This window comes from Triplophysa rosa, unplaced genomic scaffold (assembly GCF_024868665.1).
Source record: "Triplophysa rosa unplaced genomic scaffold, Trosa_1v2 scaffold235_ERROPOS495182+, whole genome shotgun sequence".
Lineage (NCBI taxonomy): Eukaryota > Metazoa > Chordata > Actinopteri > Cypriniformes > Nemacheilidae > Triplophysa > Triplophysa rosa.
This window is the reverse complement of record NW_026634253.1, coordinates 26,352-40,989: the sequence shown is the minus strand read 5'-3', so window position 1 is coordinate 40,989 and position 14,638 is coordinate 26,352. Positions and strand designations below refer to the sequence as shown.

The window sequence follows — 14,638 nt, the reverse complement described above, 5'->3', positions numbered from 1 at the left end:
AGGTGTCTCTCCTGGACCAGAAGTGTGGACATCGCCCTACCCAGGGCTCGCGCGATCACCTTGGTCGCCTGTAGAGCGAGGTCGGTGACGACGTGGAGTTCCTGCATAAGCGCTGGGTCGGTCTTACCCTCGTGGAGCTCTCTCCGCGCATTGGCCTGATGGACCTGCAGGATGGCCATAGCATGGAGAGAGGGGACAGCTTGGCCCGCAGCAGAGTAAGCTCTCGACACCTCAGATGCCAAAAAGCCTACGTGCTTTAGACGGGAGTCTAGATCGAGCCCCTGGGGGACATCGATGTATCCTCTAGCTGCCCCACCATCGAGGGAAGAAAGGGTGATGGAACTAGTTGATGTGTACGCGTCGAAGGGAGCGTTCCAGGTCATACTAGGTTCCTCATGCACTTCTGGGGGAACACGGCACTGGGAGCGAGTGCGGCTTGGAGCCGCTCTCAAGCCCGATGTACCGTTTATCCAGCCGCGAGCGTTGGGAGAGGCAGTGCGGTGCACCGCAACCCAATGCCGGCGGCCCGGGAAAGCATGGCTGACATTTCGACGTCCGCTTCTTCCTGAGCTCGAGCCAGTCCCCCCCCCCCCCCGAGGGAGGGAGCTTCAAGGAATTGTTGGAGTCTGATGCCAGTAAGTCACCCTCCGATGCTGCAACAAACATCTCATCACCCATGTCCGATACGTGATTGAGGAACAAGACGGTGGGACCGTCTCATGGGAAACGGTCAGACGAGCAAGACGAGGTGCGAATGTCCGTGAGCCAGTGGCTGACGGATTAGCGCTCACAGTAATCCTCATATCACCCTCGCTGCTCGCCGTAGCGGGCGGCAGGGCAGTAGTCCTGCTGTCACGGAACGGGAAGCATACAAGGTGGTGGCTGAGTCCTGTGGGAACACAGCCACCCGTGACGCAACGTCTGAATCGTCAACCGCCCACAGTGCGGGCATGATGTATCCACAACATCTGCCCCAGCGTACTGGAAGCAGACATCGTGTCCGTCCCCCTCCTCGATGAGTGTGTTGCACCCACAAGAACAGTGGGACATGCCACGCTGAAGAAATTTGCTCTTTTAGAGAAAAAACTCGAACACTTCTGGAACCGCCGATACGCCCAGGGGAAGTCGCCGCAGGAAGGGACAGTCCGCTGCACCACGTCGTAGAGCCGGCAGTCTTGTAGTTGCTACTTGTAGCGAAGTCTGTTGATCATGAGCGAAGGCTCCGTAGAACAAAAGGTGAATGAATGAGGCACGCCGTCTCCCTTTTTTTCCCGGATATCCGGGGGCGGAGTCCGGCATGCAAATTTCATTCGCCAATTTTCATTGGCCTTTTCTAAGAAGTCAGAAGCGATTGGTTCTCAAGGACGAACCCCATCTGTCGGCTCGAATCTTAATTTTAAGGAGTCATGTACTGTAATGTCTTTGCAGTTTCCATTTACCAAGTGAAGGAAAACAACCTTATTTTTACAGAAGTAATATGTTTAAATGGCTAATCCCATAACACCAATTTGTATCATGTGGGATTAAAGTCAGAATTGTGCAATCCACATGGCTGTCAGGAAATACACAATCTATGATAAACTTCCCATATGCAATCCTTAGTTTGAGAATATTTATCCTATAGTTCCTGTGTTGTTGGCAGAGAGATTGCGGTTTCGTCTGACATCATTTGACATTATCTGACAAATGATCGAGTGGGTGTGAAAGAGAGACAATTGGGAGTTTTGTTTAGGGTTGAATAGGGCTTGGCCCTCAGTGGCCCCATGGTGGCCCCTGATCCTCTTGCTCTCACTGTGAGTGCAGAGGGAGGGCAGCAGATGGCAGGCAGGGGTGAATGTATAGACAGCACAAGATCGTGGATGTGCACCGATTTTGGCACTGGCGTGGCCCCACCTCCTGTGGTCAATGGTGAAGAAAGAGTCCTGTTACATGTATTCTACCTCTTTCTTTCTCTGTTTAACAAACACATGATGGTGCTCCAGACATTTTCCCTGCTCACCTTCTGGATTGGTAGCTGTCATTCATTTTATAAATTACTGTAAGCCCCACCCTCTTTCTGCATCAATACCCCAATGACAGTCAAATATGAGCTGTGCTCTGGGATCCATCTTTAAACCCTTTTCAGAACCGTTTTACCAGGACCTAGGATTACAGTATGTTGACTGTTTGCTGTTAAGGACATTTAGATAATGTTTTGAGATTTGTATTGAGAATCTCATGGGCTCATCCACTTTTCCAAAATGTGACAATGAAAAGTCTTTAAATCTCTAAGTGCCTTGTTATCTAAGATTCAGTCATATTTGCGTTAATTACAATTATGTCTATTAAGAAGCTCCCTCCCTGTCCAAATTAGCATGCCAATGGAGATCTCTCTATCTTGTTCCAGCCAATATTAAAAATATAACTGTAATTTTATACTGAATTTTAATGTCCCACCTTTCTTCATGACTGGCACCACAGGGGGTCTTTATCACAGATTTCTGAAGAGGTCACAAAAGATGGAGGCTTAGACCATATGTAAAAGCCCCAACACCAACCTCCCCCCGATCGAAAATGTGTCTCAAAATAGACTGCCTCAAAGTAGAAACCGACAAAATGTAATCCAGCAGCTTTTATTCAGCCCCAACCCCAGATGAATGCATGATCGCCTGGGTGTTGCAATGGGGCCATTCAAAGGCCAAAGTCCCCTTTAGCACTGTTTTTGTCAGAGGACACATTCTGCAATGGGAAAAACTTTTGCTTCACAAATCAGTATGAATAGGATCTGGGAACAGTGGAGGATAATTCAATTAGGCCCTCCTCTTCTCTAAAGTCTAAAGGTGGGTAAAAGGGAAAGGATTTATATGTGTACAAGACCTGTGTAGCCCTTAGAAGGTGCAGGAATTCAGAAAGAGAATCGAAAACAACAATAAGAGGTAAACGAATGGTGGAAATTATGAAATTTTCACAATGTGCAGATATTTAAGACAGTTAGAAATGCCACAAACATTGACATCTTGAAAATTGTTATGTAACATCCATGCCTAAAAGTGTACAGTGCAGTAGGGTGACTACAGCCAACAAACTACAACCAGTTTTAACAAGTGAGATGGTTGGTCAGACCAAGAAACAGATAAAAACACACCCTGCCAGTTTTAATGCAATTTGGATTCAGGCCGCTGAGCACATTGGAATTCTAATTCTCAAAGAGGCACATCCAACACAGGTCAACACTTGGTCCAAGCCACACTTGGATTCTCTGGCCAAGCTAAGATATATTGACCCTTTTTTACATTTTCTTTTACCTGATATTACCGGGATAAGGAGAGTTGAGCATGTCTTACCGTGAGATGTTGGAAAAGCCATGCCCGCATGATGTTGGTTGCCACTTTTGGGAAGATTCCTCTTTTTTTCTGCCGCTTCTTGTCCTGGTCATCTTCATCCCCTGTGCCTGGAGATGCCAAACTGTTATCCAAGCCATCCCCTGATAAACAACAGCATGAAAATGGGGCGAGAAAGCAAGAAGAGGAGAAGATATGTATAACGTTTATAATGAGAAAAAACATCAGCTTCAGCATAGTACAGATGTTTATTCAAACCTATCACTAGTGCCACTTACTAACCCAATGTGAAACAGCAATGCAGGGGTTTTGATTTGATTAGTAACAGTAACACAATCACCACAGCAAGCAAGAGTATCCATGCAGTGAGAGGGAACAGTAATAAACAGAGTGAGATGAAGGGCCAACTATGCCTCTCTCTCGCTCTGTATCAGCGTAAGAGATCTTGAGGAAAGCTGTGCACCAACTGCGGTGCTATTAATTCAATGTAAGTTCTGTCTTTGACATGGGTTAATGAATGTCCAGGCTCCATGCCTGAATGGGGAGTGGAGACTTGCACTGTAAAGAGAATATCTTATCTGCATTAATGCAATAGAAAATACATAAAGCACAAAGCAAACCCATTGCAATACCCTAGGTAAATTCATGGATTGTACATATGTTGCTAGCCTTATTTGCTGTCTACATACAAATCCCACTGTGCATCATTGCAAGGTGTGACTGTGTTAAATAGTCACTGGCTTAATAAAACAACTGAGCAAACGCGAATTGTTCGAGGTGCAAAAGAAAATATATAACAAGGGAACGTGACCACACACTCACTTCAGAGTCATTTTTCATTGGTTAAATAAATTTAGCTAAACTTAATAACTTACAGGTATTGACAAACTGAACAACTAGTTGTTAAAATAGCTAAAGTAGTATATTTTTTCAACAGCATCAGGAATCTAATCCAACACTGTGGTTATCTGTCACGGTCCTACCTTCTTGTTTATGAATTTCTAGTCATGTGGCAGGATCGGGACAGAGCCCTTAGGTTTTATGTGAGAAAGCCATGAGTTGTGTATGTTTTACATCTCATGTGTTTTCTCGTGTCTCGTCATTGGCCCCGCCCCTCTCGTTTCATGTATTGCTTCCCTCTGGTGTCTAATGTTCCTCACCTGCCCTGTGTAATTATCCCTCGTTTGTCTTGCCTATAAATGCCCTCATGTTTCTTTGTCTTGTGCTCGTGGATTGTACTGTGTATGTGCTTTGTACCTCGGCCAGTGTTCCTGTTCCCAGCCTTGCCCGTGTTCTGTGAGTGTTGTGGTGTAAGACGTTTGGTCGTGTCCTTTAGTTTAGTTTTGCTGTTCTTGTTTTCATTTTGCCCCCACGTGGGAAGTCTTTTGTTTTATAAAGATATCTCTTAGTTTCGTTTCCCCCCCATTGAGGGTGTTTGTTTTGCGTTTTGTCTTTAATAAAGTCTTGTTTGTTAACCCCTTCACTGCCTGCCTGCATTTGGGTTCTTCTGCCACGCCGATTCGTGACAGTTATCATTACAGCAGCCATCACAATTTCAGGAATGATTCCTGTACACACTTGATTAACATGCGTTTCTCACTCAAACTTTGCAGTGCATTTGTGGCCAGTTAGAATTGTGTACAGTATATTGCTATATTATGAATTGCTTTATGAATTCTTAATCTCCATTCCCTTTTGAACTGTCAGCTCTTTGATAAGATTAAGTTTGTGTGCATTCAGTCTACCTTAAGATCACAGTAAGAACATGCATGGACTAGGGCAGGAGACTGCTTTTAAACTAAGGTTTCCGTCTTGTCCTCCCTCCCTACACATTTTTCTTCCTTTCCTCCTATCTCTCTTTCACTTTTCCATTAACTGTGCATAAGGCAAGATGATTTACTTTTAAGCATCATGCTTATTTTTCTTGCCCTGAGGGTGAAGATGCCTTGAAAGCCTGCCCAGAGGGTGTGTGAATAATGTATCTGAGGAACTCCTCCCCGGAGGCGGAACAGGAAACCCTACTTTTCTTGAGATTGGCCCTGCTTTGTCTCTTTGTTTTGGGGAATACATCAATCAAAGGCGACTGTATGCACCATATTCACGCATTAATATTTAAGTTCATGAATAATGAAATTTAAATATAAGGGAGGGGTGGTGGTAGGTGGACTTTAGGCAGACTGATGCTGTGGCTGCAAAATGCCAAGAAAAGTCAAGAGCAGGGCACTACTTTCATAGTTTTTGTCAATTGTTAAAGTCAATAATTAAAGACAATTATTTTTCTTCACATGTTTTGGAGTTTGCGTGTTGACCGAAAGTCTAAAAAAGCAAAGAGAGGAGAAGGATTTATGATGTGGTTCTAAAAACCTACAAGTTGTAAAGGTAATTTCTGGAAGTTATGAAAACGTTTTTATTTTTGTTAAAGAAGGAAGAAGAAATAAAGAATGACACAGAGAAAAAAACAATAATTCAAATGAAAGTAAAAGAAAAGAAAAGTAGATAAAAATGATATATAAAGAGATAAATAAAGCCAGGATCATCATATCTAAGGAAGGGCTCAAACAGCCCACTCCTACCCCATGCCTTTTTCTCCTCCTGTTCCAGAAAACGAAGGCCGCAGGGCTGATCCAACTCAACGCTAATTGTTTCTGACTGTTCCCTGGCAACTCGGCCCATGCCTGAGCAACTGCACTCTCTTTAAGGACTGCTGTTCTCTGTTCCCAGAGCCGTACGTCACTCCCCGGCCTGGGAGCTTGCACGCGCAGCACAGAGGGGAGCCACTGCAGCCTAGAGGAAGGCTCTAGGCCCTAAGGCTGTTTAGGAAAAAAACATTACCCTAAGACAGTGGTCACCAACCTTTTTGAGCCTAAGATCGCCGACGTCAGAATTGTTGAAAGGCAAGATCTACCATTCAAAAAGTTGAAAATAAAAACAGCCCAGATTGAACCTCCTGCTTGAGGCCTTTTATTTAGTCTATAATTGTGGGTCTATTTGAATTACCTGAAATTCTTTGTTCCACTTTTCAGATGCAACTAAGCAAACTCTGTAACATGTAGAGTTGCCACTTTCAGTGTGCCATAATGAGGTGAAAAACACCAATTTAAACACCAGTTCAAGGACTTTAATTCATACATGACAGCTTGACATTAAAACGAGGTTTAGAATAAGTTTAACAAGACCCTAATTATTTAGGTATTTACTGTATAAAGATTTGTTCTTTATGATGCATTTATTTAGTTTACTTCTATTAAGTAAATACATCATATAGATGGACATGTTATAAATAGGCCCTAATAATAACAACAACGTTAATTATATATTTTAAATCATTTATCTATTTACTTTTACCCGTCTAATAATGTCTTGGTAATAAGTCTTACGAATCTGTTTCGTAAAATAGCTAAAGGTAGTAGTATGGAATGGGCTATCATATTAGGCTAATTGAAAACATAAATAGGATATCAGCAGATGTCATCTCCCGCATGAGATAGTACTGGTGCAGTTTACCATCACTGACAGACCCGCGGATTATTCACTATTACAACTTTGTGAATAGACCGATGTTGTCTTTCAGACAAACTCAACATTAAAATGCGACGCTTTCTCACCATATCCCGTTGCTCACACTCGTAAGTTACCTTCGCTGAAGACAGAGAGCCGCGATTCCAGATACGCGGACAGTATGAAACCGCGGCGCTTGCTTGCGCATCCAGTGTAAAAGCACAAAAACGCCAACGAACAAGTGACATTTTTATGTCATATGAATAAACTGTTTTTAAGCGTAATGCACCGCAACAGTATAGTGACCTCCAAATGACAGTTACGCCAGTGCATGCGCGAGTCTCATTTTGCGTTTGATCACTGACCACCGACATTAGAAACACTGAAGAGCGATCACGCGCAGTCGCGCATCACAATGAAATGTGATTAATGATAACGGTCGCATTAAAAACTCACGCAGGCCAGGGAATCATTATTTAAACAGCCATGAAAAGATTAATGCAGAACTTAAAAACATACAACCACTGAATGAAGAGAAAGAGAGATGCGCTTGCAAAACTGGACATTGATCAGGCACAATATATTTGTCTCTCCATTTTCGTATTAGCCTACTTTCGGGGATCGACAAGTAACGTCTCAAAGATCGACCAGTCGATCGCGATCGACGGGTTGGCGACCACTGCCCTAAGACATTGAGAAGAGACTTATAGCTTCCATTTCTCACCAATTTTTCATAATCCTGCAGTCCAACTCCACGTCAAAATAGTATCTTCAGACTCACGGAAACAACAAGGTCCAAAACTCAAATGGTAATTGTTATCCTGATGCTGATAATTAGTTGAATTTGATATAGATGAATGTCATGGAAACAAAGAGGTCCAGTGCAAATGAACTTGCTCTGATGACTGCCACCCCACATGCATCAGAATAAATCTTGTTTGCTTGCTTAATAAGCTCACTGTGACCTCAATCCATCACTAACTTCTCCAATGGGGGCCATAATTCAGACTACTGGATGCAGCAGACTGGATAATTACAAAATGTACTTGACAAATACAGATGATTTTTTTCCTCGCTAATCACTTTGCCTTAAGCATATTGATTAGATGCCTCTTGTCCCCCGTGGCCATGGTATGATCTGATAGACCATGGAATTGGTACACACGGTTAACACGGTTGACAGTAAAACACTGCAGCAATGCATGGTATTGGTTATGTTGTGTTACACAGAGGCATTAGCTCTTGCCACTTGTTGCACCACCATGCTCATGCAAACACCATGCTGGGATTTAACCTTCACTGAGGGTTCAAATATAGATGTAAACATCATGTCTCAGCCTGTGTCTTTCAGTTCCCATAGAGGTGAACATTGGGTTGGAATGTCCTGCAGCTTCCCTTTGTTCCCTTTTTGGCCTTTGTGATGGTCATTCCTAGGCTCTGCATTCCCACCAACATACACGTTTAGGATAGCTATGTAACCCCCCCCCCCCCCCCAAGAAAAAAGAGGCACACCAACAAACCTAGGTCCTTGAGGGCCTCACTCTCTTTCTTCGCTTCCCAGTAACCTAACCTGACATACAGTAATACCTGACATGTACCAACAACAAGGGGATCCCTCTTCAAGAGACAGGTGCTTTGAAGACGTCCAGTAATTTCTGAACTCGAGCTAGGTGACTAATTTAAGATCCCCCATTAACTTGTCATTGAAAATTGTGTTTGCTTAACCCATCTCTTGAATGATAAATGCAGGGACAGCAAACCAAAGTCACTCCTTTTAGGGGTGCAGTGGCATGCGGTGACTTCTCTTCCGGTGAAGCACGAATGCGAAGCCCATAAAAACATGTACTTATCCCATCATGTGTGTGGCTCGTGATGTAAAAATATGTGTTCGGTGTGTCATGTGAACCTATGTGCCAATTCCGCATCATGTCAAAATACGTGCCTGCTGCAGACGTATTAAGCAAGTATTTTGTGAACATGAGCATCTCTTTTATCATAAACACTTTCAACGCGTCTGCAGCAGGCATTTATTTTGACATGATGCGTGATGTACAAAGGTTCACATGACGCACCAAACACATTTTGATATTACGAGCCACACACATGAAACGCCGAACACATATTTTGCATTCCTGCCTCCCTGGAAGAGAAGTCACTGCACACCACTATGGAGGAGTCGTACGTACCCAAAACCAAATTCTGCCTCTTATCACCCCAGATATCACCTCTCCATTATGACTAGTATTTAAAGTGTTCTGTCCTTCATGCTGGCAGGGGTCATTCCTCTTCCTCTTTCTCAATGCAAGCTCTTTGGGATCAAAAGGTTGTGGTCTTTGACTGTCCCCCCACTCTTAAAAAAAGCCTGAAAAAACCACCCTGATGCTTTTCTTCAATTCAGATAGAGTAGCAATACATAAACATTACTAGCATTTAATTAAACATTATTTGCTGTTATGCCAAACATTTATTGTGGGTGTTTAAAAGACACTTTGTGATGGGACTTCATACTACTTCACACTGAGTGTATGATAACATAAGCAGTAAGATGTAGCTGAGTAGTAAATACGGTTTACACTCACACCCTTTAAACCATGTACATTTTATAAATATACATTCTCCTGAATATTTTTAATAACTCAAAGTTCTCAAATTTAAAATGATCAATTAATTAAAATGAAGGATTATTGCCTTAACTGATGCCTTTTCTACCAGGCATAGTATAATAGTAAATTGAGTAAAATCTTCCTACCAAGTTCACTGCTGTTATCTCCACTCTGAGAAGCATGTCCCCCGCTTGAAGGTCCCGGGGTGCCAACTGAAGGAGTGGAGTGAGTGTCGTCCATGTCTCTCCAGGATGTTGGATTCTGAGGTTCAGGTAAATGCCAAATTATGAGTCCCCATCACACATCAAGAAAATGTACAGAAAACAATAGATCCAAAAAGATACAGGCAAAATTAGTAATGATAATAGAACAAAGCACAGCAAGTTTGTTTAAACACCTTATACCATTCTGTCTGTCCCAAGAAAGTCCTTTGCCAAATTAGAAAAAAACGAAATAATTAGCTTTCCTTAATATCAAGACAACCCAGGAATATGATTCAAAATGCAAGCCTTCACAAGTACAATATGGAGTCACGGCCAATGTAACTGCTTCTTCCAATGTCTGATAGTAAATGTCCACAATTACAACCGAAACCCCCTATTAACCAGAACTGGATGTAAAGCACGTAAACATGCTCAACATGAAGGGCAAACAGCAGACACTCCTCTTCTGACCCTTAACGTCAGCTGTTTGCCTGATGGTGATCAACTGAAGAGAATCAGAATAAGCATCTACAACAATAAAGTTGTGTAAATAAGCCGCTTCACTGTTTTCTCATTAGGACACACAAAAGCAGTCTCTGTGCTGTTAATGTTTCTGAAGGCTACTGTCTTTTCACATCACCCAATTCAAAGTGTTTTGGGTCACACGACACATTTGTAAATCAATAAGAAATTACAGAAACATCAATAAAAGATTACAGTTATTGTCAAGTGTACAAAGGCACAAGCTCATCAAAAAAATGTCAGAGCAAGTGAAGATAGAATGGTTAGAGCTCACCATCTAGCCTCCTCTGATCTTTGCGGAAATGTGTGCATGGGGCAAGTTATCATCTGTTATACATGATTATACACAAAGAACTGTAGTAAATGGCAGAACTGTTTATGATGTCAAAAAACTCAGTTTTTAGTGCCACAGAATATTAAAAAGAAAAATTCACTCTTTTCTTAATCCTTCCCTTAAAATCATTTGACTTGTAACAGAACTAGCAGAATGTAAAGTTATTTTCCACATAAATCTCTGTTTTGTTTCTGTGAAGGGGTGGTGTGTTGATAATGGGAAGCACATCTGTAAAGCACACACCGTTGGTCTCTGAGTAAGAGAAGACTCCTCTTCTGCTTGACAATAACAATCTAATCAGTTCAAAGACAATGGTGCATTCACGTGCAAATGTAACGCTGATCATTAGAGCTAACAGAGGGGTGAACAGTTAGGGGGTAAACTTTGACCCTTCGCAACACCTGCACCCAACATGATGTGCATGATCATTGCCATCATAATAGCCTACTTCTAAAATAAAATATGTCCAAGGGCTATGCCTTAATGATTATTATGAGAGCAAAGAAAAATGGATTTAGATAATATTGTTAAAAAATTTGCATTTGTAACTAAGTAATTAAACATTTTCACTCTTTGTGTATATGACTAAAATAATTGTGGAGATTAATAACCAGAGAGCCAATAAAACAGACATGGAAAATGCACAACTGGGATAATACAAATATTGTGAAAAACACCCAGAAAACAAAAATTTGGAAGGTTTGTTCGTAATTTACAAAACACAAATATAAATGCTATTTTATCTAATTGTTTGAATCAGTGAAACATCATAAAAAAGATTATGTGACATACAGCCATTTAACCTGATACAGTTATTATTCGAAGCAAACTTGAATCTTAACCTAAATGATAAAACGTGGACTCAATTTTGGAGGAAAAATATGGGCTTTGGACATTGACATCCGCAGCGCTGCATAAACATCTTCGCTTAAGTGTCAGTGTAGCTTGGAATAATGCTATGATGTCACAGGCATGCAATTAAAACTCACGCGATCTGCAATATTTGTCGAGGATCCTGAAAGGTCATCGAAGTCTGACTTGCATCCATCACGTTCATCAATTACCAGGTCTATGGGCATTTTCCCCTTTAAGCAGCTTATATACCGATGACAAAAGTTGTCGCAAAGCTCGTGCACCTGATACGAAATAAATTAAAACTAGTTAACAAATAATACAATAGAAAGCATAAAATCATAGGCCTACAGTTGACTTTGAGGACTTAACTTGTACAAAACGTATAAACACGTAGCCTACCTTTTCGAGTTCCAAGAGATGAAATCGTAATACTTGTATTGATTGTATCATCTAGAAAAATAAATTGACACATGAAACAATTAAACAACTAAAACAACAACAACTATAATAACCGGCAAAATATATTATTATTAGTGTTGTTGCTGTTGTTTTAATTGGTAATATACTATTGGAATTACGAGCTATCGCGTTCAAATAAAAGGTTATGCTTTTTTTAATGTCATGTTATTACAATAACAGAAGTCCTAAATAGGTTTCTCTAGAGTCGATGCTTTGAGGGTGCCCTAGGCAAAGACCCCCACGCCCCCTGATAACACGCGGCCTCATAAATCACGAAGCTTCCTTTATTTTCCACAAAGAATCCGCCAACAAAGCTTTGAAGCAAACATACACATTTACCTAACAACAATTTACACTCACCAAATTGTCCAACTCTGGGTTAGAGGAAAATAACGGCTTCTCTGCGCGTATCTAAGAGAAATATTTAATCACAAAAGTATATTTTAAAAAATCACAGCTTCAGCAAATATATCATAGCCAGTGACGCATTTACATAATTTTGAAAGCTAATTTCACCTGAAATTAATCAGTGTTGTCCAGTAAAACCATATCGGTAAAACTCATGTGGTATTTCGCATAGTTTGTTGGTCTATTACCTGTTTGGCAAACACAGCGATGTCTTCGTTAAAAGAGTCAGATGAGCACACATCTCCACCAGCGACACCGGGTTCTCTTGGTGTGCATGTGGCAAGCTCACACTTCTCAAAAACCAGTGCCAAGAGGGGAAATAACGGGTGCCTTAAAGAAATGGCTATTGTTTTTGGTAAATGAGCACATGATACAAACGAACAAAAAAAATCAAATAAAAACATTATTCGACAGACTGCATAATAATGTTGATGACAGCACTATATTTGATAAAGTTATTACTTTCAAAGCCCTCATATCCACTCTGATGTTACACTGTGCAGGTGGGGTTGAGTGAAAGCTATTACACTGTAATAAGTGCTGAGTTGTTTTTGACCCATGCTGGGTAAATATTGGACAGAACACCGCTGGGTTAAAATTACTCAATGCTGGGTCATTTCAACCCAACTGTTGGGTTGTTTTCACTCATTGTTGGGTAAAGACAACCCAACAATTGGGTTAAAAATAAACAGTAATTTATAGAATGTAGGTATTTATTATAATAATAAAATAATAATGCAGCACATTATCAAACAATATTGGTAGATTCTCCACCCTTGTGTAATAGACCTCTTAACCTGGCCTTTGTAGTTCAGATTTAAACAAGGTTTAATAATAGGGCATACTTTTTAGAGATTTAATTAAATTTAAATTTACGTTTCCATTTTAATGTGTACATCATATGTACAGTATTGCAAGTAGCCTACCCATAAATTTGGTCCTTGTCTCGTTTAAGTGCATCGTTGACAGCTGAGCCCATGCTGCTGGGCATGATACTGTGTGGTGCATGGGCTCCGTAGTGCTGGTTGGCATGTGGTGGTGGCCCGTGGTTCAAGTGGTGTATTTGCGGCAGTGGCCGCGGCGCGTGTGGATCACCGTATATCGATGTCGGAACCCCGACTCCTTCCATTCCTCCACCGTAGTGAGCAAGGTCTTCGTACTGCATCAAGCAGAGACATGATTGTACTGTTAGGTAACTTAAACGGTTATATTGCTTAGACATATACATGCAAATATTTAAAAATTAAGGCAAATGTACAGTATAATATAGTTAGATCAAGTGTAGAGTTCGACAAAGTATTTGTAAGTGAACGTACCCGCTGAGCCATCAGCATATGGAGATGTTGTTGATGTAAATCGAATATGTGATTATCCCGCAATGAAGCAATCGAGTGTTTTAATTCCTTTTGTGCATCCAGTTTAAGAGCAACGAGCTGTGGGTAATCCGTTGAAGTGACAGACCATGTCCTGTTAAGAGTTTCTGGTTTGCTTACTGCTTTTAAACCGTATTGCCAGCTACGCTTTGAGGTATATAAATAAAGGACACCCCAATTTCCTTATATACAAATATCTAAAATTGTGGTCTGGTTGTCTAATGCAGTCTATCATTCGCAAATACCTTTAAATCAGAAAGAAATGTTTATATTCTGAGATGTTCGCATTTAGCTTGGCATCAGAGCTTGGTGTCGGTAGAAAGAAAAACTATCCGGATCTCATGTTCATTTGTGACCCACGCTGGAGTTAAGTTGATGGTCGGAGCAGGTTCCACTTAAAGCAACTGATCCCCTGATGATGACTGGGAAACGTGGTGGGTGTTACCAACCCGACACCTCTACATAAAGCAAGAGAAAGAAGAGCGCATTGACTACGAGCAGCCAGCGAGGGTTCACATTGGATACGTGCTGCATGACGCACTGTAACATTCTTTCCCAGTTTTGTTAGTATGGGTGGAGTCTCTTTATTTTTGAAAGTGCTATAATCAGATCAGTGCACTAAGTGGACTTTTTAAACACATTTCTAAGCAATACAACATTCGAACCTAATAAGATAGACCTTAAAAACTTCGTTTATATTACATTTTTATTTAACTGTATAACCCCCTGAGTGTCATATATAATAGTTTTTCAATCTTATTGTTTTCCCTTACAAACCTACAGTCGACACAAATAAATCCAGCAGTATCGTTTTAAATAATAGCAAACACATACATATCTGTATTTGTCTACATTAATCCTTTATTAATATTTTCATGCAATTAGCTTTATATGTATGTGTATAAATGTATGAAATACAACCAATTGTATTTTTGGAATATTAAAAACAGTTATTGTCGGTCAAGAGCAAAAAAGTGACAAATATAATTATAATAAGTATAACTTATTATTATTACATATATTAGTCGTAGTTTTACTATTACTATTGAGACTAAATAATCTC

At 40.9% G+C, this 14,638-nt stretch overlaps 1 protein-coding gene across 3 annotated transcripts in view; it reads right to left on the bottom strand.

Moving 5' to 3' along the window:
- meis2b (Meis homeobox 2b) overlaps positions 1-13,994 on the bottom strand; it is a 38,365-nt gene extending 24,371 nt beyond the window's left edge. For all 3 annotated transcript variants that reach the window (XM_057327492.1, XM_057327493.1, XM_057327494.1), the window contains exons 1-8: positions 13,519-13,994; positions 13,129-13,361; positions 12,391-12,532; positions 12,155-12,205; positions 11,735-11,785; positions 11,470-11,616; positions 9,568-9,682; positions 3,324-3,463 (exon numbers count right to left, since the gene is read on the bottom strand). In XM_057327492.1, the coding sequence (XP_057183475.1) occupies positions 3,324-3,463; positions 9,568-9,682; positions 11,470-11,616; positions 11,735-11,785; positions 12,155-12,205; positions 12,391-12,532; positions 13,129-13,361; positions 13,519-13,536 (897 nt within the window). In that variant the 5' untranslated portion in view covers positions 13,537-13,994. The remainder of the gene's footprint in view (positions 1-3,323; positions 3,464-9,567; positions 9,683-11,469; positions 11,617-11,734; positions 11,786-12,154; positions 12,206-12,390; positions 12,533-13,128; positions 13,362-13,518) is intronic.
- Between the last annotated feature and the right edge of the window lie 644 nt (positions 13,995-14,638).